Source organism: Dermacentor andersoni, chromosome 6, assembly GCF_023375885.2.
Source record: "Dermacentor andersoni chromosome 6, qqDerAnde1_hic_scaffold, whole genome shotgun sequence".
Taxonomy (NCBI): domain Eukaryota; kingdom Metazoa; phylum Arthropoda; class Arachnida; order Ixodida; family Ixodidae; genus Dermacentor; species Dermacentor andersoni.
The window spans coordinates 17,008,159-17,031,862 of record NC_092819.1 but is presented as its reverse complement, the minus strand read 5'-3'; the positions used below and the strand labels follow the sequence as shown (position 1 = coordinate 17,031,862).

General features: G+C 45.9%; 1 protein-coding gene across 1 annotated transcript in view; it reads left to right on the top strand.

Moving 5' to 3' along the window:
• The window catches only part of LOC126521268 (midasin), a 386,114-nt gene that overhangs the window by 244,901 nt on the left and 117,509 nt on the right, over positions 1–23,704 (top strand). The window contains exons 48-52 of the mRNA XM_050169921.3: positions 3,152–3,379; positions 14,563–14,622; positions 14,723–14,923; positions 19,128–19,304; positions 23,324–23,543. Of these exons, the coding sequence (XP_050025878.1) occupies positions 3,152–3,379; positions 14,563–14,622; positions 14,723–14,923; positions 19,128–19,304; positions 23,324–23,543 (886 nt within the window). The remainder of the gene's footprint in view (positions 1–3,151; positions 3,380–14,562; positions 14,623–14,722; positions 14,924–19,127; positions 19,305–23,323; positions 23,544–23,704) is intronic.

Sequence of the window (23,704 nt, the reverse complement as noted above, 5' to 3'; positions counted from 1 at the left end):
AAGTATGTGCACAAAGATGTAGCTGTTAAAACAATTTTAGCTAATGAATAATAACTGAAAACATAAACATAACATGGTAGGCTACATTCAAAAGGCGATCTTTTTTTTTTTTCACAACATAGATTTCTTGTTTTTTCACATTTTATGTATGCCTAAACATTCAGCAACATGTTCCAAATAAATCATCTTCCTATCGTTATTAGTTTGGGAGTTACAGTGAGTTTTCCAACCGATACCCTTGTATTGTGAAACTGAAAATCAGCACTATTTCTTTTATATTAATTTTATTCAAAATACTTTTTCATTTTATGTTAGCCTCACAAACAAAAGGGGACTGTAGTATATCATCTCAGGGGGCCTCCGGCTATGAAGCTGGCACATTTTAGGCCTCAGTGTAGTTTTGTCATCTTTCTCATGGATTGACGATTTGCTTACGTTTTTGTCAAACAAGATTTTGCTCCACCTAATGTTACGCAAACTTTGGTAACTTTTTTTTTAATGAACATATTGATATAAAATTTTGCTCACTCATTCCTCACATAGAGATATGTGCAAGGAACTAGAACTAAAGAAATTGATGCAATATTTTTTTGCATTTACAGCTCATTTTGGAAACAAATGTAGTCAATGTTGGCAATTTGTTTCACTTTGCGCAGTTTTTTCAGCACTACTTTCTTACTATTTATCTCATTGTATGGACTCGCAGGTCTCCCACTTAGCTACATAAATGCCAAACCTTTACTCAATTCAGGAATTCATTACTTACTTATCGCTGCTGGTGCGACTAGCATTTTTACCACACTTTGAGAAAAATTACATGCCAAAAATTAAAATGAGCCATTTTCTGCACTTTAAATAGCTGAATAAGCTAAATAAGACATGCTTATTCAGGAAAAAAAAATTATTTGAATCCTGGCTCCTGATTTAAAGAAACATTTTTCTGTGTGTGGCCTACCACCTTAAAGCAAATTACAAAGAAAATGCTAAGTAATAAGCAGCGTGGAGTACAAATAACAGCAGCTATTTATACAATGTTAGCTAATGCTTTGTATTAACCCTTTGAGGTCTAAAACTTTTACCCCCTTTCCGGTTGTTCCAGTCTGAAACTATTTTGCTAGTTTTGGGCACCGTGAAAGAAAACAACTGCGAAAAGAAAACCTTACAGGATGCCTATTTTTGCAGTTGCTTTTTGTCGCCAAGTCTTCCAATGACACTTGAGCAGCATATGGAAATGCTCAAAGCATTCTCCTGTGTGTAGTCCTGGATTATTGCTGCCAGTTTTTCAGAACAACACCAGAGCCGCCGTCTGCAGTGTCGTTGTTGTTTTCAACGCTGGCTTCTGTAGAATCACCATCTTCATAATCTGGTGGAGGCACATACAGTCGAACCTACTTATAACAATATTCAAGTGCCACGAAAATTTCATTGTTATAACCAATAATTGTTATGACCGGGTTGTATGAAAAAAATCAAAGTAGGGTGGTGCAGACCTGATATGAGAAAACTATATAGGCAGGGAGGCCAGTGCCCCTCCCCACCACCTTCCTCCACCCGGCTGCCAATTGTGTTCACTCGTTTAACTACTTCCTGGGTGCTCTGATCGCGTTAACAAGCCACGGCTGTCGGCATTAAAGAATGGCACTGCTATAACAACTGCAAAGAGGTGTCACGGGTTACAAGCAATATGTGAGAACCGCCGAGGCATCACTTTGGTGGCCCCAAAAGGGGCCTTTTAAAAATTGCGAGAAGGTTGCCATGGCAGCCTGTCAGTTTAAGAAATCCGGAAGAAACACTGAGGAGAGATTGCCACAAGCATCTCACCACGTACTTCTCACTGGCTTGCATGAGAAAAGCCTATGTTCGTCAGCCATACATGCTTTATGCGAAGCTTTCCGAAATCCTTCTTCAAGGCATCCAAGTGTTCCAAGTAGTGCAGCGGAAGGTTCCTTGCGAAAACGAAGCCTCAGAGAGACTGAACCATGCCGCGCCTCCTGTGAGGACAACATTGAGGCAGCCTGCCTTACCGTGTCATCGCTGCCGTGATCGCCATTGCTATCCGATGCAAGCACGTTCGCGACGATCGTCTCATTAGTTAGAAGCACTTAGTTTCCAAATCAATAGCCGTGTGCTTTCTTTTCACCGGCAAAAGCGTGCATTGCCGATGATCAGTGGGCGGATCAGCCATCTTCCGTTTCAGCGACAAGTCAGGCGAAGTTCAGAAACCGCATGGCCAGGAACGGATTTGACACAACCAACAAAACGAACGCGAGCAATTAAGCTGTTTACAGAACTGCACTGAATGTGGAGCCAGCGAACAACATGTAAGCAATCTGCTTGCGGCACAGTTGGCGCAGTCCATTTGTGTTTCGGAGGGTGTGGCAGAGTAGAGCTATGGGCACAGCCCATTCGTGTTCGGAGGGGTGGAAGGGCGACGGAAGAGAGCCGTGCGGAGATGGCTGGAACATGAGCGTGCGGCGGCTGTTGGAGCAGCGGCCCATCGTGCAGCGGTTCGAATTTCTCGTTTTCTTTTTTTCTTTTCAAGGATTTCGCATTTCACTACCTTTCGGCTCGGACACACAGCAGCGAGACTTTATCGTTATAACTGATAACGTGCAGCAGCTTCTCATTGTTATAACCGATATATTGTTAAAACCGGTATTGCTATAAGTGGGTTTGACTGTAGTTCTCTTCCTCACTAAAATCGTCTTCACTTTCACTAACAGCTTCAAAATTATCACCGTAGAAGGCACTCGGCGAGAAGGCGGCCATGTTGCGCTGTAGGCAGCGCCAAAACAGAGCTAAGTCTATGTAGTGCTCGAATGATTAATTGTGCAAGCACTGCTATTTAGTGTAAAAAAAGCAAAGCTCAAATAAAGAAGTTTACTTACTCCTTAATGGATGGTACTTCATGCATAATGAGAAAATGCACGCGCAATTCAACCACGAAAAAGCTTGTCGGGCAGTGGACAGTGTCAGTGTGGACAGTGTCAGTGTCAGTGGACAGTGTGGCAGTGTCGGCAGTGGACAGTGGACCGCTACGCCTGTGTTGTGTTGTCGGGAGGGGCCCGACAACTCACTGCAAAGAGTTAAATGCTGTGAATCAGTTGGCAGCAAACATCTCTCTCGTGTGTTTATTTTTCCACCAATGCAGTATGAAGAACTTGCCCAGCAAATGCGCCACTGCGCCTCCACACTGGCAAGTGCTGGGCGGGTGGAGTCAGTGCTGGAGGGCCTCTGTACTGCCTGGCAGGATGCGCGGGCTCCAGCTGCTGACATCTGGCCATGGTTGACATCCCTTGAGGCACTCTGCAGCGAGCTTCGTCACGAGCACTCATCCTTTCGTGACCTTTGCTACCCTTTCTTGACTGGATTGGCACAGGTCAGCTGGCGGATAAGATTTGGCGTTGATTGATTGATTGTTTGATTGATTGATTTATTTATTTATTTATTTATATGAATTGATTGATTTATTTGTTCTCATCATATGTACACATAACTTGCACCTATCGGACTAACAGCCCTAGGCTGGTTTGGGTCTAACTATATAAATAATATGTAGGCAAATACTATAAATGGTTTCATACAGTGTAAAGAAGTCATGAGCATAAGGAAATCAAGCGACAATTTATCATGCACGAAAAGCAAAGAAATCACAAGGCAGGTATATGCTGCTATTCAGCAAACAAACTGTCTGGACAACAATAGACAATTTTAGTTTAGCATATGCTATATCATTGCGTATGTTGTCAAATAGCGGGTCATTACTGCGCGTGCAAAGGATGCTAAATGACCCATGACGTATAGCGTACGCACGCTATTTCTCAGATTTAGCTTTACTATCTTTGTGTCGTTTACATAAGACATGGCAGCGGTCCCGGCTGCCTGCTTCGAATTGGAGTCTCAGGCTACTTTGACGACAGAGTATTATGGATAACCTTGTGGAGTTTTCAAGATCGCTTCTTGTTTCGAACGAGTCAAAGCCTAACAAGAGAAACATTTGAGATGTCACTGCCACATATCGTTGAAATCGGGAGATAACCGTGACAACGGAATGTGGCCTCTGAAGTCGGAACATCTTGCATGCCAACTAAAGCTGTAATAAACATGTGCTGCTTAGTGTACGCTGTACTATAGTGTATATGTACGCTATAGTTGCATGCGCTATACAATAACTGTCTAATAATGTGTGCTAAGTATGCAATCAGTATGTTGGAGAGGGCAGTTCAGTTCAGCTACTTGAGTACTGGTAATATAGAAACACTGTGATAAGATACAGGGAAATTGAGGACTGGCAAAGATAGCTTATTGTACGTAACCAGAACTGTAGGCAGCGTAGTAGCACTCAACTAACTGTTTTAAAGTGACAGAGGGCTGATGTTATGAATATTTACAACTTATAATACAGCTTAGACCACTTATAATGTAACTGCTTATAGTGCAGAACCAGCTATAACACTGCCTTTTCCGACTCCCATTTACCCTCCCATAGAACTCCATATATGCACATACTGCTTATTGACCCTTTTTGTGGAGCAGTTTATTCTAAAGAAATGAGATGGCGCTTTCGGTGGCGCGCCTCGTATCGCTTCAGCGGAAGTGCATGAGTGCGAAACCATTACCGCTTCCACCTTGCTTCTTCAAGAGCTGATCGCGATCAGCTGTTGGATATTCAACTGAGTTTTCGCTAACTCACTGTGCTCCAATCATGCTGGATTAAAACATCTGGATTGAAGATCTGTGTAGCAGTCGGCTGCAAAAATATTGACTGGCATATTAAGGAATGGAATTAATCTGTGTGGCCAAGTTCGTGGACCGCTGCTGTGACTGCCTGTATGTGTTACTGGCTCTTTGAGGTGTACGGCTTTCCTCGAGGATGCAGAAATTTGCTCATCCGCCAGCGTTGTATCGCTAACCATCAAAAAAGTGCTTTAATCCCGGAACGTCGGCAAGAGTGAGTACCGCTCATTAAACAATGACAAAGGGAGTAGCGCCACTTTCTGTCATAGTAAGTTTCACGCACATTATCTACACGCATCTACCCCAACTGGCACAGAAACTTCTGCCCATTCTGTTGCCAACGTGTCAATCAGTGGATGGGTGCACACTTGTATGGGTGCGCACCATATACGCAGAATAAATGATGCACTACACCGATAGCACCCAAATGGTCGAAGCTGAATGTTTTGTGATGGTCCACAAGAGTAAGTGAGTTACCAGCGATAATTCATCTTTGCTACAAGGTATTACAATGTACAATATAGCTACATTTCAAGTCTTGCACGTAGCAAGAGCAAATCTATCAGAACTAAGCACACCTGCGAGCGATTAGGCAGAAAATAATCAGATAGTGACCGCACCAAGGAAATTTATTGAGTCAGGAATGTGACAAGCCACTGCTTCAAAATTTTGCCAGATAAAGGATGAAAATTAAAACAAACTAATCCTGATTCAATTCAGAAGCGGAAAGTGGATAGCTTGAAATATGTATTTAGCCCTGCTTTTAGTTTTTTATATACCATATACCGTACGCTGCTTGCACCATTCAGACATAGCTTAATCAGCTCCGAAAGTGCTTTTGCGTGCTCTCCGACGCTGTGGCCAGAGTGTTCTATTGTTCACCCATTCATTGTCTACAATATCTCCCAGCCACACCGGTGCCTTACACACCCACTGTAAGCACGGAGTCAACGGAGGCAGTTGGGGCAAGTAATGGACACGTTGCCACGTGATCAAACATGGCAGCGCCGATGGGAATGCCATAAAAAGGGTCAATAGTGCAGTCGTGCAATGGCAAATAATGCTTATGACGTGGCCTTCATGGGAAAATCTTGCACGCAAGCACGGTAGTGAGTGTGCTTCTTAATGAGGTACACATGCCGATGGGAAGGGAGAGCAATGAGGGCAATGCAGATGAGGAGGAGGAGATGCAAACAGAGTGTCTACCAACTGGGAAGACTGGGCAAACTGGGAATTCTGAGGGAGCTTGAATGGTCTGGAAAAACTGGGGGAAACTAGGGGAATTTGTGCCTCTATCAGGGAAAATTCGCTGTAATTTTATTGAAAGGGTCAAAAGTTGCGGTAATGCTGGTTCGAGTAACAGACGGGAATCATAATGAATGGTCTTTGACGCCCTGTCGTCGGCTGGAGGAGTTGCCAGTGACTGGCTTTCCGGATGCCCAACAATTTGGACGGCTTCACGTCTGAAATTTCGGACATAAGAACCCTTCGCCGTCCGATTTTCTAGACTTTTTGCCGTAACCGCAGGTTCAAAACGGCATTAGACAAAGCCACCACCGCTGGCATTTTGATTATATCGCCACCTCGAACCCGCGCTGTAGCACGCAGATCTGCTTGCAGCCGTAGCCCCCACCATGGCAACGCCAGGCCTAGCTGCTTCTACGTTCGCTGTTAAGCTTCTTGCCATGCAGTGCCGTGTTTTTCATTGAAAGAACTTGCCGCTGTCAACAACAGCACCAACTCTGCCATTGGAATCCTTCAGATTGGCTTCGGAACTCGAAAAACACAATGCGTTGCATAATGCCGGTTTTCAAAAGACAGCTTCGCCTCAGTGTAGTAATGTTACGCAGTGAAGCATATGCAAATTATTGCGGTGAAGCTTTAGCGTGAGAAGGAGCAGTTGTCACGAGACACAGTATGTATTCCTTAATTATACATGCGTGCATCCTCATCTCCAGTCACACTACAAGCACCGATATGCCTAATAAGTTTACTGGCAGGTTTCCAGAGCTTTTTTGGACGTGCCTGTGGCAATTTGAGCCCTTAAGGGCAGTTAGACATGCATTCATTTTTTCGAACTGCCCTATCTTTTGGACGTTTTTGCGGCCCTTAGGGAGCCCAAAAAGTTGAACGTTGACTGTACAACCGACCAAGAGGATGCTTCAAATGATCCGTGGGGTGAAGGTGTGGTGGAAGGAGGATGAGTACAGAAAGGATCTGTTGATTGAGGAATGAACGGGAAAGGAAGCGTGCTGCCTCCTCTTTGGAAAAGCTTGAACTCAAGAAACAAAGTGTTGTCTGATGCCGAGATGCAGGTGTCCCTCATCCTAACCAAAATAAACGTTAAAGCAGGGCAACCCAACACTAAGGTGTTGTGTACGGGCTGAGAGTATGTCAGGACAGTTGAGGTTGACTTTCCAGCTGCTGAGAGAGAATCTTAGTTGTGACAAAGTTCAGGCCTCATACCTATGAGCTTGCTATCCATTGATAGAAATAGCTCATATTCGAAAATATTTGTTTCTGTATGCATCTCCTTTTCATTGGTATTTGAAATTGTTTGACTCGATTTGGAAGGGGGTTTGCCATCTTTTTCAAATATATTTTATTCATTGTGCATTTTACTAGCTGTCATATGTAAGAGAAAAAAAAGAGGCAGAAAGAAATAACAGGACGATGTGGACGAATCGGTCCAAACGGCACAAGCCCTTGAGGCCCGAGCCCGAGCTGTGATCGAGGGAGAAGCGGCGCCAAGGTGGAATTATCAACGTGGTTCTGGGCCAAGAAGGTTGTAGTGTAGGTTGTAGAAGGTTGTAGCGTTTGGTCAAGTCCGTAACGCTGGCGGTCCAGGGTGTGGCCGTAAACCTCAGCGACCTCAACTCGTCCGTCTCTGATGTTGGTGTCCTGAACTCCATCGGTGACATAGCACCCCAGCCTCAATGGTTCGGCCTCACTCCGAGTTCCGTCGCTACTTCTTCGAGTGCCGACGAGACACCCCAGGGACTATTGTACGTGCTGGCCTGCCTCTGAAGGGGGATCCTTGCTGGAGTGCCCAGCACTGCCATGAGAGGCTGCAACAAGTCCAAGGAGTCTCGCTTGAACGTCGCCGAGGTCGATGGCCACACCCTGCACCACCAGCATCACGGACTTGACCGAACCTCCATGGCTCCTGTAGCCAGTGCGATGCTGACACTACAAGCTTGTTGGCCCGGAGCCATGTCGATAATCCCAGCTCTGCGCTGCTTCTCCCTCGATCACAGCTCTGGTCATGCGCCTCGAGGGCTCGTGCCGTTCGGACCGATACATCCACATCGTCCCCTTCTTCCTTTCTGCGCCACATGCATCTTACATATGACATGGGTCCCCTTTTTAGGAGTTTTCTTTTTTCAAAAAACTGCCTTCTGTCGGTCTTCTTGGTGGCAAATTTGACTCTCCTTTGGGTGATTTTTCTTAAGTCGTGGCTCACAGCACGTCACCACACTGTCACGCACATTTCACCACATGCACTGTTCAGAACGTTTGCGAGTTCATTGTTCCCACCACTTTACATGTGTACACTTGCTCCGTCCGCGTTATCCATTTGATACTTCATCACTGCATCGCCCTGCTCATGAAACCCGCCCCCAGATTCTGTTGTCCTTTAATGTACTCTATATGGAAGCAGTATTCTTGCAAGGTGAGGCTCCATCTTATTATTCTGCCATTTCGTATCTTAGTTTTGCTCAAAAACTCTAGGAGCTGGTGGTGTGCTTGCACCTAAATTGTTTGCCAAATAAATAGATGTGGAATTTCTTTATTGCCCGTACAAGGGCGAGACGTTCCTTCTCTACGGTTGAGTAGTTCCTTTCTGCATTGTTAAGTCGCCTGCCAGCAAAAAGTACCGGATGGAGTCTCTTGTCTTTCTCTTGCAGGAGTACTGCTCCTAATGCCTTATGGAGGCATCAGTGCGTTGCACGAACTCCTCCCATATGTCTGGTGCTAACAGCACTGGCAGATGTGCTAAGCTTTTCTTTAGCATTTCAAAGGCTCTTTGTTGATGTTCACCCCACTCCACTACGTTGTTTGCCCCCCTTTTTCATCAACTCTATCAATGGTCCAGCTACTTCAGCATACTGTGGGATAAATTCTCTATAAAATCCTGTAAGTCCCAAAAACGATTGTGCTTGTTTCTTTGTCTAAGGCCTGCCCACTGCTTGTATCTTGTCTAGGGTATCCTCCTTGGGCTCAACTTGTCCCATTCCCAGGTTGTGTCCCAAAAATTTCACGGCATTGTACCCTAACTCACATTTGGTTGGCTTTATCGTCAACGCCGCGTCCTTTACTCTCGTTAGTAGCTTTTCCAGGCCCTGAAGATGTTCATCCCACGTATCAGTGGCAACCAGTATGTCAATATAGTTTTCAACGTGCAGCACACCATGTAGGACCCCTCTCATCAGTCTTGTGAACACTGCTGCCGCTGTCTTTAGACCGAACGGCATATACTTAAATTGAAATAGTCCCTTTGAGCACGAGAAAGCTGTCTTTTCTTTGGACACTTCTTCCATAGAAATCGGCCAGTATCTTTTAGACAAATCCAGTTTTGAAAAAAAGTATCTCTTATTTGCCACTCTTGCTACTACCACGTCTATCCTGGGGATTGGTTCTGCGTCTGTTTTCAATACGTTGTTCAGACATCTGAAGTCAACACGTACTCTATTAGAACCGTTGGTTTTCTTAACGACCACTAATGGCGCGTTAGGAGAATTAGCCCATTCTATGATTCCTTGCCTAAACATCTCATCTATCTCACTTTCAATCACTTTTTGCATTGCAAGGAGTAGTGGATATTGCTTTACATGCACTGGTTCCTCTGTTGAACACTGTAGCTCGCACAACACTACTTCTGTCCATTTGGGGAGATCTGAAAACACTTCCTCGAACTTGTCAATCAACCCTCCCAACTTCTCTTCTTGTGTTGCCACTAGGGATTGGTTCAACCTAACATTCTCTACCCTCATGGTCTTCTTATTGATATGAGTGTGCACCTCCTCGTGGTCCTTCTCTTCGGAAATCACCATGCAAACTCTAATCCGCTTCTCATTCTTCCCCTTTTCTATCTCCTTTCTCTCTTCATACTTTTTCAACATGTTGATGTGGAACACTTTCCTGTGGTCCCGAACTGAGATCTCATAGTCCAACTCATTTTTCTTTTGGGTAACCGTAAAAGGTCCCTTCCATTGTGTAAGTATCTTATTATTATCTGTGGGCAGTAGTACCAACACCTTGTCTCCCGGTTCTAAGTTTCGGTGCGTTGCTTTGCGGTCATAATATTTCTTGTGTATCTGTTTCGCTTGCGCCAACTTCTCGGGGGCCAATTTGCACGTTGCCTTCAATAGGTTTTGGAGTTCTAGTACATACATTTATGTGGTCTTCCCCTCATTGTCCAATTCCTCTCTGGACCACAGCTCTTTCAGAGTGGTTATTGGTCCTCTAACTGCTCTCCCGTATAGCATCTCAAATTGCGAAAACCCTAAACTAGCTTGTGACACTTCTCAGTAAGCGAACAAGAGTGCTGGCAGATACCTATCCCAGTCTTTTGGTCTTTCCTGACACATTCTCCTTATCATTGCTTTCAACATCCGTTAAAACTTTCTACCAAACCATTCGCCATCAGGTGGTATGGAGTGGTTAGCTTTGGTTCTGTGGACAACAGTCTGTTTACCTCCTTCATAACCTCCGATGTGAAATTCGAGCGTCTGTCACTCAAAACTTCCCTGGGCACGCCATACTGGGCGAGTATCTCCAACAATGCTTCGGCCACCTGAATGGTATCTACCGTTTTCAGTTCTACAGCACCAGGGTACCTGGTGGCTACGTCCACTAGCATGAACAGAGCACATACCTATTTCCTTTACCAGACACGGGACTAATAGGCCCTACAGTATCAATCGCCACTCTGTGAAATGGCAGCTCAACAATGCTCAACTTTCCTAGAGGCGCCTCTCCTACACGTCCTTTAGCCATCGTTCTTTGGCATACATCCCATGATTTCACATACCGTTTCACGTCACTCTGCACCCCGATCCAAAAGAACTCTTCCGTGATTCTTTCTAACCTGTTATTTATTCCTTGGTGACCTGCCATTATGCTATCATGCCCTATCTTCACTACAGTCAACGACCGATTTTTCGGACCCTCTAGGGAACGTAAAAACGTCCGAAAATTCAGGCAGTCCGAAAAAATGAATGCATGCAAAAAAACGCACCCTTTTTATTTTTTTCTCAGATCTAGAGGTAAAGGGCGAAGTAACAGGCTTCCGAAACCCTGCCACAGCATCAGTGAAGTGGCTATAAAAAGAGGCGTTCAAAAACTCTGTATGCAGCCGACTGCCGGTTTATTATGTACATGTGCATCGTCGGGCAGGCGGTGCTATTGCTGCAGTGGCTTGAAGAACTTGTTCATTGTTGTTTTGACGGCGTTCCGGTTGCATGCGATCATATTCGCCTCGATCTGAGCAAGGGTCATGTCAGCACTGTACACCGATGAAAGAGTCAACAGTGCTCGCGTCAACTCGGCGCCTGTAGGTGGCGCAGGCATTGGCTCCTCATTTTCAACATCGGAGTCTTCTGAATCCCCCACAACCCGACGGACTATTTCCTCGTCAGTCAGTTCTGCGCGGAAGTCGAGCTCGTTGTCAGCGTCAACAATCTGTTCAAAAGTTATTTCCGTGGGTATGGAAACCCCAGCAGAGCGGAGGTCGTTGATCACATCGTCCGACGGTACTGCTTTCCGCGCTTCGATGCCATCGGCGAGGACGACGAAGACGGAGTGGGCGCCATCGAAGGCAAGCGAAATCCTCAAGTTGCGAACAGTGGAGTTCGCTCACGAGCGTCGAAGCACCTAGGCCTAGCGTCGCAGAGCACACTTGACACAACAGACAACCACACACCACGCTAGCCAAAACGTGACCTGCGCAAACAAACAAACAAAATGGCGCCGCTCCGGAAACTCCGCCGGAGGCGGAAGTGCGGCGATGAACATAGCCAGCGTGGCCAGACCAAATCGGTGTGTGACGACTAGATTCGGCTAGTTGTGCTTCAAAGCGGTGATATGCTTCGGCTGCAAGTGGATTTCCTTCTCAAGGGCGCTGCGCGAGGAGCCAAAAATTCCTTCCGTCCGTCAAAAAGTCCGGAAAATTGGACGGCGGGGGGTTCGAGCGTCCGAAACTTCAGATATCCTTATACATTGATTCTATGGGGCTCGTGGCGGTGCCGCGAAGACGTCCGAAATATCAGGCATGTCCGAAAATTTGGGCGTCCGAAAATTCAGTCGTTGACTGTACTGTATCCCTCAGCTCCTTCGGAACCATCAACTGCAGTGCTTCCCTACATGAACTAAACACACACTTCCGGTACAATAGGTTATTCTTCTTTATAAACTCCACTACTGTCCTACTCATTTTCCTTTGCACCAGTTCCCTTATCTCTAGTTCACACTTCCGTATTGACTCATCCTCTTTCTGTATTTCTTTAAATTCTCCTGTGGTTATATTTTATCCATTAATGGCTGTAACCTGCAATGCTGTCAGAGGTTTGGCACTACTGCTTGCTCGTGTTTGTACTGCAGCCGCTACGTCTGTCTCTTGCATCCCCTCTTTTGGCACTTCCGAGTGTTCTTTCTCTTCCACGTCCTTCCCTGTCCTCTTTCAACTTGGGTCTGGGTCATCTGCCTTCCTCACCCCAGGTACATTTCCCACAATTAAATCATAAAAGGGGTCCTCCACACATCTAGCTGTGACCAGCCCTGTAAAAAACGGTGTCAATATTTGAATCTGTGCCTCTGGCAGATAGTTAATGGACTTATCCACCAAGACTACTGGTTTAAAGTACCCGGTCATGCTTTCTGGTGGCACTAGACTCCTCCTCAATAAAATGGTATTGGTTCCCGTGTCTCTCAAGACTAGCTTTGCATCTTTGTCCCTCGCCTTCCACTTCAGGCCCGTACTGCTCTCTCTGTCCATCCTCTCTTGACCTCATTATACATGCCGTCTTATCCATGGATCTAGTCCTGCATTCGTCTGCCCTGTGACCTTTCTTTTGGCACAACTGGCACACTTCCAGTGCTTCGTGACGATTACCTCTCACTCAGCAGTTCACCGCTAAATTACCTAACCGGATACATCTCAATCCTTGTGCCTCTATGAACTGGTCTGTTTGTTCTGCCATTTGCTCCACAGTTTACAGTTTTCTCTGTTTAAGGAATATTGCAAACTGCTGCTTCAGCTGGCAAGAAATTGTTCACCCATGACTTTGTTGCGAACCCCTTCATACGTTTTGTCTGTCTCGGACAGCTCTATCCACCTCTCAAAATAATTTGTTAGATGACACGCAAACTGCTTGCCTGTTTCTGAATCTTCAGGCTTACATGACCTAAACTTCTCCCAGAACCCTTCTGCAGTCAACCTGAGTCTCTGCAATAATGTTTTTTTCGCCTTGTCATAGTCTAATGACTCTTCTGCTGGCATACGTCCGAAGAGACTCGCAGCCTCGCCCACTAAACACAGGCTTAAAGCGTTAGCCCACTCGCTCCTCTCCCAGCCTTGCCCAGCTGCTGTCCTTTCAAACCGATGCAAATACACATCCAGGTCCTCCTCTGCTCAGCGAAAGGTGCCATCAATTTCCTAGGGAAAATCTGTCTTGTCCTGGAAGAAGGTGAGTTGGTTGATGCTGATCCGGATCAGGGTGTCTACCAACCGGGAAAACCGGGAATTCTCAGGGATTTTGAGTAATCTGGAAAAACTCAGGGAACACTCGGGGCATTTGTGCCTCTATCAGGGAAAATTAGCTGTAATTTTATTGAAAGGGTCAAAAGTTGCAAAAGTTCAGCCTGTGTGCGTGATCGCATGCCCAATCTTGTACGGGTACAAACGTATCAAGGGTGAGCTTCCCGCAATGGCATGCCACTCTGCACTGCCACTGGCTACAGCCCGCATCTTTGGGAAGAGCCAACCAAAGTTGCAACCAAAGTTTCGAGAATGAAAGTGAGGGCACAGATGGCACAGGCAACACTCGAACGGCGGCAACTTAGTTTGTGGTCGCCGTGTTTTTGATACCACAGATCACAGCACGAGGATCTGTTAAAAAAATTGAACAAGACACTGTACAGCATCCCAAATTTCAGTCACTGCTATATATTAGTTCTGTGGAGTTGGTGGCAGAACTGCGGAAAATTTCAATTAAATGAGTGGGTCTGAAAATTTAGTCAGCAACTTACTTTCCTCTGTGTGGTACTTTTTTCTTTTCTTTTTTTTTCTGTTTTGCTTTATCTGTTTCAAGCGAGGACTGCAGCTTCTGGATATTGACCTTCCAGCGTTCATAAATTAAAATGGATGCAAACATCTCGATTACATGTTTTGATTCACAGATAAGTGCGGCTGCTTGGTCTACATGTTTTGCACGTGTGCAGCATTGAAAAATGTTTTGGTTATAGTGCAGTGCCGCTTATAGTGTGGATGTTTGCAACTTCAGCGACTTACACTATAAGTTGTCTATGCTATACAAGCCTTCAGCGCAGTCACTATGCATGGCTGTGCCTTGTCACTTTCACTATAGCTTGGCATCCATGACAATATTTTAATAGCATGAGCATTTGCAGTTATTAAGTGCTGCTGTCTTGCTCTCGTTGTTAACCAGCTAGGTTTGTTCCCAAATGGAAAGCCCTCTCTTTAATTTCATTTTGTAAGATGCAAACATCTTTATTTTGTGTTATGTGATTATGGTAGAGCTCTGGGATCACTCCCATGGTATTTCTAACCTTTTTGTTATGTCTTCTTTTTTTTCTTTCTCACAGCTGGCGCATGGCATTCGAATGCTTGCTGTGTTGGCAACGTCCAAGTGCAGCGTTTCGAGTGTGGGTATCAGGGCTGCACAAGCTCTTTCATGCCTTTGCTGTGGCATTTCAGTGGTTTGTCTAGCAGCAGCATACATGATGTTTATGGTGTGCTGTGCAGGAGGGCTTGCACCTGCTGGAGCAGTCATTGACCTTTCCATCTGCCCTGCTGCCGCACCACCTGTCTGCGCTGCTCTCAAGTCCACAGCTGATGACTCTTATAACTAACAGGCGCCACCAGTTCCTCTTGCTTCGATCTGCACTGCAGGAGCTTGTCTCTGGCCAGAAGCAGGACCATAGTAGGGCAATCGATTGGCTAAAGGTAGGTTGTGCTTTTGGACATGGTGAGATGAGGCAGGGTAGACATGATGAATTCATTATGAGCCAGTCTTTTATTAACATGATTCGTAGCAACTCTTGATACCCTTAAACATCAGAACTCCACTCTCAAGACTTTGGGAACCCTTAAATATTTGTCTGGTGCATAAAAACATTTGAGTTTTGTCTTATGCTAAGCTAAGCAGGTTTTCTTTGGACCTCCATATGCAAAGTCTGTGCAGTCCAAAAGTCAAGCCATTCCAGTTATGTTGGTAGCTTTGTGGTGGCTGGCGGTGGTTTGGGTTTATTTAAGCCTTTTTTCCTTTATTTAGTAGTAGTGTGCAAAAACCAAATAAGTTTGCTCCTTGCTGAAGACAGCGTTTAACTCCCAAGCTGTCAAACAATGTTTCTTTGGGGCTTGAAGCTGCTTTGTAATACACTTGAAAGGCTTAAAATCCCTTAAAATTTCTCCGCAAAATCTGCTCCAGACAGTGACCAAGCACTGCATATGATAGGCAGGCTTAATACCCATTAGACAGGCATGTATAGTGCCGATTCAAGCAATGTTCGCTTTATATTCAGTGTGCAGTCAGATAGCAATACTTCTTACAGAGCATACTCACCAACTAGCATCTTAGTTGCTTCTTCACATGAGAGCTCACTTCACTTGATTCTAGTGCATAGTCATGCTTGATGATGGCTTTGTTCTTGTACGACATTTAGGTACAGTTGAACCCACTTATGACAATACTCAAGTGCCACGAAAGTTCCATTGTTATAACCGAGTTGCATGAAAAAATCAAAATAGGGAGATGGCACAGCTGCTGTGAGAAAACTCTAATGGCGGACAGGCCAGTGCCCCTCCCCACTACCTTCCTCCATCCGGCTGCTGATTGTGTTCCCTCGTTTAACTGCTTCCTGGGCGCTCCGATCACGTGTAACAAGCCGCGGCTGTCAGCATTAAAGAATGGCACTGCTATAGCAACTGCAAAGAGGGGTCACCGGTGGCAAGCGATATGCGAGCACCTGCGAGGCATCGCTTTGGTGGTCCCGAAAGGGGCCTTAAAGAATTGCAAGAAGGCTGCCGTGGCAGCCTATCAGCTTGATGAATCCAGAAGAAACGCTGAGGCGGGATCACCACAAGCATCTCGCCACATACTTGTTGCTTGTTACTTGTTGCTTGCACGAGAAAACCCTATGTCCGTCAGCCTTGCATGCTTTACACGAAGCTTGCCGACATCCGTCTTCAAGGCATCCAGGTACACCAAGTAGTGCAGCAGAAGGTTCTTCACGAAAACGAAGCCCCGGAGGGAGAGAACTGATCTGCCAGCCCTCCTGTGAGACAACGTTGAGGCAGCCTGCCCTATCACATCATCGCTGCCGTCGTCGTCATCGCTATCTGATGCAAGCACGTTTGCGACGATCACCATCGGTTAGAAGGACTTAGTTTCCAAATCTGTAGCCATGCGCTTTCTTTTCACTGACAATGTCGTGCATTGCCGATGATCAGCGGGCGGCTCAGTCATCTTCCGTTTCGGTGGAAAGTCAAACGAGGCTGAGAAACCGCGTGGCCAGGAACGATTTCAATGCAACCAACAAAGATGAACGCGAGCGATTAAATTGTTTGCAGAACTGCCCTGAATGAGGAGCCAGCGAGCAACATGCTAGCAATCTGCCTAATCTGCTTGTGATGCAGTTGGCGTGGTCCATTTGTGTTTCAGAGGGAAGGGCGGCATAGAGCTATGGGCGCAGCCCATTCATGTTCAGAGGGGTGGAAGGGCGACGGGAGAGAGGCACGCGGAGATGGCTATAAAATAAGCGCGCGGCAGCTGTTGTAGTAGCGGCCCATCGTGCAACGGCTCAAATTTCTCGTTTTCTTTTTTTCTTTCCTTTCAAAGATTTCACATTTCACTACCTTTCGGTTTGAACACCCAGCAGCCAGACTTCATCGTTATAACCGATAATGCGGCGTCGGGGCATTGTTGTAAGCGGGTTATTTCACCACAAGAAAACATACAAAAGTAGACGGTGCAGCAGCTTCTAATTGTTATAACCAACATATTGTTAAAACCATGTGGTTATATGTGGGTCCTACTGTATGTATTCATTTTAGGCTAATAAGTACGGTCGACTTCCGTTAATTTGACTTTGACGGGACTGGTGAAATTGATCAGATTATCTGTCAGACAGAAAAAACACCAAAACATAGTGCTACTTCGTTTGGCAAGATTTCCCCGATTCTAACATGCCCCTGAATTCAACATATGCACACTCTATTTGTGTCCAAAGTAGAAAAACAATGTAGAAATGCCAGTAAAGCTCCTAAACAAAGTAGATGTATAATGTGCACTTTATTTTCTGGCAAGAAAAATGGTCTAAATAAATGTTGCTCAACGGCAGCAGGTTTCTAAAGTCAGCTTCGATGCAATACATTTGTGTAATGCTTAAAACATACGAATGTTGCAAAGGCAGTTTTGGTATTGTGCAAGCAATATCCGGCCCAAATTTCCTGAAAAGAAAAAGCCACCTGTGAGAATTGGGCAAATACTGTAATCAGACATTGTGAGCTACAGTTATTACTTCCTAGGGAAAGACGTAAACGGATGTTTTTGACGGGAGATGACGTGTGTTCAACACATTCTTTGGCCCCGGAGCTCTGCCGAGACAGATGCTGCCACCAAAGGGGTCGCTATAATGTCACCATGAGGGTCAGGCATGTGCATGCTCACAGATCAAGTTCAAATTATCTGGCAAAGGCCAATTTTAGGATCGAAATAACGAGAGCTTTGGTCCATTGAAGTGCTTGGGCGGCAGCAGGGACCTTCTCTAAGGATCGAATTAATGGAAGGTGACAGTATTACTGCCTGGGCATTCATCCTCTGACTGAAAGTCCATTCGTTTCTTTGTGATAACAATGGAACCAGTGCAAATGCAGTTACCGTTCTTTTTTCTGCATATAACCCACCACCACATGTACCTCGCACCCCCAATTACAACAGCCCTGAAAGAAAACAAATATCAGCACATATAATCCGCAAAAGTAACTGCATAAAACAACACCTAAATCTTTACAAAAACCATGTCAATTTGCGGATGCACGACTCATCCACATCGTATCTTTGGCCGGCAACTCTGTTCGCCCGTTCTTCGGCGATGCTGATAAAGCTGGATTTGCACGCTGGACAATATCATGGAAGAATCAGTAATGTGGTATGTAATGTGAATCGGATCACTTCGCAGCTAGCATTCACACAACAGAGGATGACAGTGTGGACGAAGCAGCTATTGCATGAGCAAAGGTGATGGAGTAAACGTGAACGAGCCAAAATTCCCAATTATTATTTGGCTCATCACCGTATTGCGAAGCACTGCAACGTGTGGACTGAGGAAACGCCACGGGAATGGGTGACAAACAAGTTTGCTGGCGGCACGTGCACGATTCGCTAACTGTAAATGCAAAATGGCACCCAGTAAAGAGTATAGAATAGGCGACCATGAAAGTGGGGAGAAAATATCTTCAACATGCAGGAGTGGAGAGAGGGTAGGGTTCCCTAAGAGATGGATGGATGAATGGAAAAAATTTATTGAGGTCTATCGGAACGTACACTAGGACGTAGCGGGCTGCTCCCACATCGGGACAGACAGGCCTAGCCTCTCTGCCCCGTCGCGGGCCCGTTGGACTGCCCATAGTTAATGAAACTTCAAATGGCCAAAAATCTTGCCTTGAACTGTGGCATCACGACAGTGTGGCACGTAATGCCGTGAAGCCACAGTTCAAGGCAAAATTTGCATATAACTCGCACCCCAACTTTACTGTTTAATGTTTTGAATTATCGATACAGGTTATACGTACAAGAATACTATCACTTTTTTTCTTGATTGTAGATTCCTTGAAGATCAATCTGTTTGATTCTGATTTAAACAACATGTGTTATCAAAAAGTGGGCCATACTGAGGTCTTCAGTAGTGATCAGCTGGATATCCTGGCCCTGCTGTTGCTTCTATATGCGTGCAGTGTTCTCTCAATCTATAATTTTGGCTCCTTCCAGTCTGGCATCAAATACTACCAGTCTTGTCTGCATATTCTTCTTGCATCCTGTTTAATACCACGTTGGTACCATGAATCGGTACTCCTGTAAACAACTAACCCGTCTAACAGCATTACCAGTGTCCTGAAGCAGGTGAGGTGGCCATGGTTTGTCTTGTAGGCAGCACGTCCTGTGCTCGGCCAGCTGATGTCATCCTGGCTGCTCAATGAAGAAGAGGAGCGGGAGAAGAAGGAGCGGGAACATAGCCTCTTCCAGTATCGTACTCATGCTGGTGAGGAGAGCCAGGAAGTATTGGATGAGCAGCAGCGCCAGGCTCTCTTCCCTAGCTATACACAGGTGAGCTATACACAATGAGGCTAATCATTGTAGCTGCATGAATATAAGGTCAGATTTTAATGTGAAATTAGCAGAATGACAAAGCCCATCACTTATTCGGAACCATGCTGCAAATTGAAGGTGAGATTTCTTTCTTCTTTCTCCATTTTCATGCTTCATTACATGTGGAGCTCAACCACTCAGCTTCAGAATTCTGCAGAAAAGCCATGCTATTGATGTCTTCAGAGGTTTATACATCAGTTTGCAAAGGTTCGATTGCTGGCACCACGTTCGCATCTGGGTTATTAGGGGCATCTGCTTTCTAACACACCTGAAAATAGAGTGTAGGTACAAAGGGCACCTACATATGCTTTCAACAACTCAGAAAGGGATGTTCTTCATCTTCATTCCTGTGTTCTGTGTTATCAAAAGAAAAGTCTACAGCTATGAAAAAGGAGAGAGCTTGAGTTGGCAGTGCAGCAAGAGCATAATAAAAGTAGCGAACGCACATGCTGTTGCCTCTCCGCAATCGACCTCATTCCACCATGCAGTCCAATACACCCAATATGATCTGTCCCAGTAAATGTGCACGCGTCCCTTTTAGAGCAGCATAGAGCCATGGGCCATCCATGAAACTATATTTATTTATTTATTTATTTATTTATGCAAATACCTACGCCACCCAAATTCGGCATTGTAGGGGAAAAGAGTATAAATAAGGTACAAAGCTAAGTCTAATCAAGAGAGGCACATGAATAATATTGTTTGACACAGCACAGGTGATCAGCTTTCATATAGAAACACATTTCCTTGCACCAGTGCCATTGCACTCAGTTTTACACCGAACTTGTTTGTTTGTTTGAACTTATTTTGAGTGGGAGCTGTGGCCCACTGAATGCTCATGAGACCCTCAGGCTTCTGGCTTCTAGCTTTTGTGCGCTGACAGTCAGCACAGCACTGCACATACTTTGATATGTCAGCCCGAATGCTCAGCCAGACGAGCCGTGCTGAGACACGTCTCATGGTTTTGAAAAATTCGGCATGGCCTGCAGTTGAGTGGTAGTGTGCCTTCTGCAGTGCCAGGTGTCAGAGGGGATCAGGCAGTCATGGTACCTTCTTGTTACTTCTTTGCTGAACCAGCAGTCTGCTTGGCTCCAGTTCTGTTTTCTCTGCCAAATCATGAAGAAGACTTTGGTAATCAGGGTCCGAGCCTGGAAGCCTAGTTCCTTGGGCCACGGTCTTCAGTTTTGAGAGATGGCTGTCAAGAGCCTTTCTTGGATGAGCCGTCCTGTGTCACCTAAGAGTCTGGCACTCTCTTCCAAGGCTACCGCTACTTCCTCAAATGTAATTTTCAGTTCAGGTTCTGGCGCAGCCATGGCAAATTCTCTCATGCGGACTATCACTTGGGTGGTCTTCACACTGAAGAGGGGCGTTGCTCAAGGAATTTATGGGTATATTTGCCAAGCTCCATCTTTGCTTGATTCAGCAGTTGAAGCCCTGCAGTCATAGCACCCTACGCCTGACCCTGGGCAAAGCTTGGTCAGTGCTCAAAGGACCAGTGGTCACGGCGAATCTCAAACTTGGTAAATTCAAGGTAGGCCCTGAACTTTTCCACTGCCCATATTACTGCAAGGCACTCCCACTCCAGGACAGTATAATAGCTTTTGGCCTCTGTAAGACATCTGCTAATGAAAGAAACAGGCTGCAGTCCATCAGGGCCAGCCTGCAGTAGCACAGCTGCAATGCTGACACTGCTTGCATCAATTTCAACCACAAAAGGTCGATTTAGATCTGGAAGGCCCACAATTGCATCCTGAGCTAAGGATTGCGTGAGTGCAGCGAAAGCCTGCTCTTGGCTCTCTGCCCACTGCCATGGCTCATTCTTCTTCAGAAAGTCCGTGAGCACAGGTGCTGTCAGTGAGATGTGTCGGATCAAGTTCCTGTAATAGTCAACAAGCCCCAGGAAGGCCTGAAACTGCTTAATTGTGCTGGGCATTGGGTAATCTAGCACTGCACGCACCTTTTCCTCATCTCGTCTGCACTGCCCAGGTGAGTTGATGTGGCCCAAGAACTTAAGGGACTGATGGCACACCTATATTTTGTCCGGTCTTAAGGTCAACACCTTCAGTACATTGCAGCACTTTACTCGCCTCCTCAACTTGACTCTCAAACGTCTCTGAGTAAACTGGAACATCATCTAAAAATGCCATAGTGAAGTGGTGATTGGTTCCCTATAGCACATCGTCCATCAAGGTTTGAAAAGGTTCCAGGCCACCTGCCACCCTGAGGGACATCCTGACAAATTCAAATGTACCCTGATAACAGATGAAGGCCGTTTTTATAATGTCGGCATCGCAAACAGGAATCTTAAAAAGCCCTTGGGAAAGATCAGAGCTTGAGAACCACTGAGCTTGGCCAAGTTATGCTAGAGCCAGTCCGTTCGAGGCACTAGGTAGGCAGGTACCTTGGTTCGTGCATTCAATGGTCGGTTGTGTATAGTAAGCCAGTAGCGTCAAGACTTCTTCGCGACGAGCACTGGGTGCTAGTACAAGGACTGCTGCTTTGCCTTATAACACCCTGCTCTAGGAGGTTATGGACGCAGCCTTCAATGATTTTCTGCTTCTCAGCATTCACTGACAGAGCTTCCATCTCACAGGCACATTATCCCCTGTGCCTATGCAGTGCTGAGTGAGGGCGGTACACCCAGGAATTGTAGTAAACCAGAGGCTGAAGTCGTCAAGCTTCATGCTTGATTGTAGTTTTGTTGCTACAGCATAATGCTTGCCTTCTTCAGTTGGAATGCTAGTCCCTTTGTCAGGACCTGGAAGAACTTCTTGGAAGAAGGTGTGGAAGTGGTAAGACTTTTCATCTTCCTCTATTGCAAGCACTGTGGCTGGACCCTTGTCGTGCTTAGTGAATGGCACAATGCAATGTGAGTCAGTGCCAATAGTCCATCCACCTAGTGCTACATGTATAGAGATGCTTGTTAAACTCAAAAAGTCCCTGCCGAGAACAATGTCCCGAAATAAGTGTACCCGCGGTGGTTGCTCAGTGGCTATGGTGTTAGGCTGCTGAGCACGAGGTCGCGGGGTCGAATCCCGGCCACGGCGGCCGCATTTCGATGGGGAGAAATGCGAAAACACCCGAAACACCCGTGTACTTAGATTTAGGTGCACGTTAAAGAACCCCAGGTGGTCGAGATTTCTGAAATAAGTCTGGCACACACAGGAAGCGCTGTTTGCGGCTGCCCGTAGTCCACTCGATATTGCACTTTAGGGATGTAGCAGACTGGGATCAACCTGTTGCCAGGTGGAATGCATTCACTTGCGTCGCCTGAAAGTTGAACCACTACTGCTGCTGTCACAGAACTTGCCAGAACTGCCTTAGCCACCATCAGCTTTTGTCTAACTGCTGCCGCAATTTGCTCACATTGCATGGTGGAGCCATTAGTTTGCATCAGCAGATGCTGCAGCAACTCTTCTGGCACGTCCACTGCCTCCATGTTGATCCCAGACAAGTCCCCACTTGTTACAAATGACAACACGCGGACATGTTCGTCGCAAACACTCCCTTTATTGCTGCACTCCGTGACTCTTCCCCCATGCTGTCCACATGCTGTCCATCCGTACACACCACATGTAACACACTGTGCACCACCCACATCTTCCTTCCTCTCTCGCAACCGTACTCATGCCACCTTGTCCTTCCCCTGCCAACTACAGTCAACCACATGCGCACCGCATTCGAGAACTGCACCTTGCCTTGCCTCACTTGGAGCTCTCAGTCCACTTACGCTACCACTCTCTCCTCACAGTGGTGTGAGCACAAAGCTGCACACCGGGAATAAAATGCACCCATGTCACAATTGCACTAGCAAATGAGGAAGCTTTGAAGCTTTGAGGAAGTGTGTTACAGCTAGTTTTGGCTTCCTTTAGCTTTTATTCACATGGCGAACCGGTGTTGCGTCTTACTGATGTGGCTTTAGTATTGTGGTATGTAGGATTGGTTGCATTCAAGGCTTGCGATCTTGCCTGCTACAGGAGTTTGAAGACAATGAAGATGAACCTGCACAGACTGAGAAAATATTGCCAGTGGCACAAGCAATTGCCTTCAGTGGCAGTGAAGCACTGGAAGTGTGGCAAGCTTACTGCCTGCTTGCTGACCCCAACACAACAGAAAAGAAAGCCGACTGCCTGGGTGCTTTGATGCTGCGCCACGAGGCACTGCGCAGCACTTTGCAGCAGCATGGTGCTCACCTGGGTAAGGTGATAATTTTTGTATGGAGCTTTCTGTTTTGTTTCATTGGGAGTCTTGGATGCACGCTTGTAGTAATTTATTTTCTTGAAAGGGAACATTTTGGTCATCCACCTGGGATCAGCTGTGTGAAAAATAATTATCAATTTCTTGAAACTTCCTCCCCC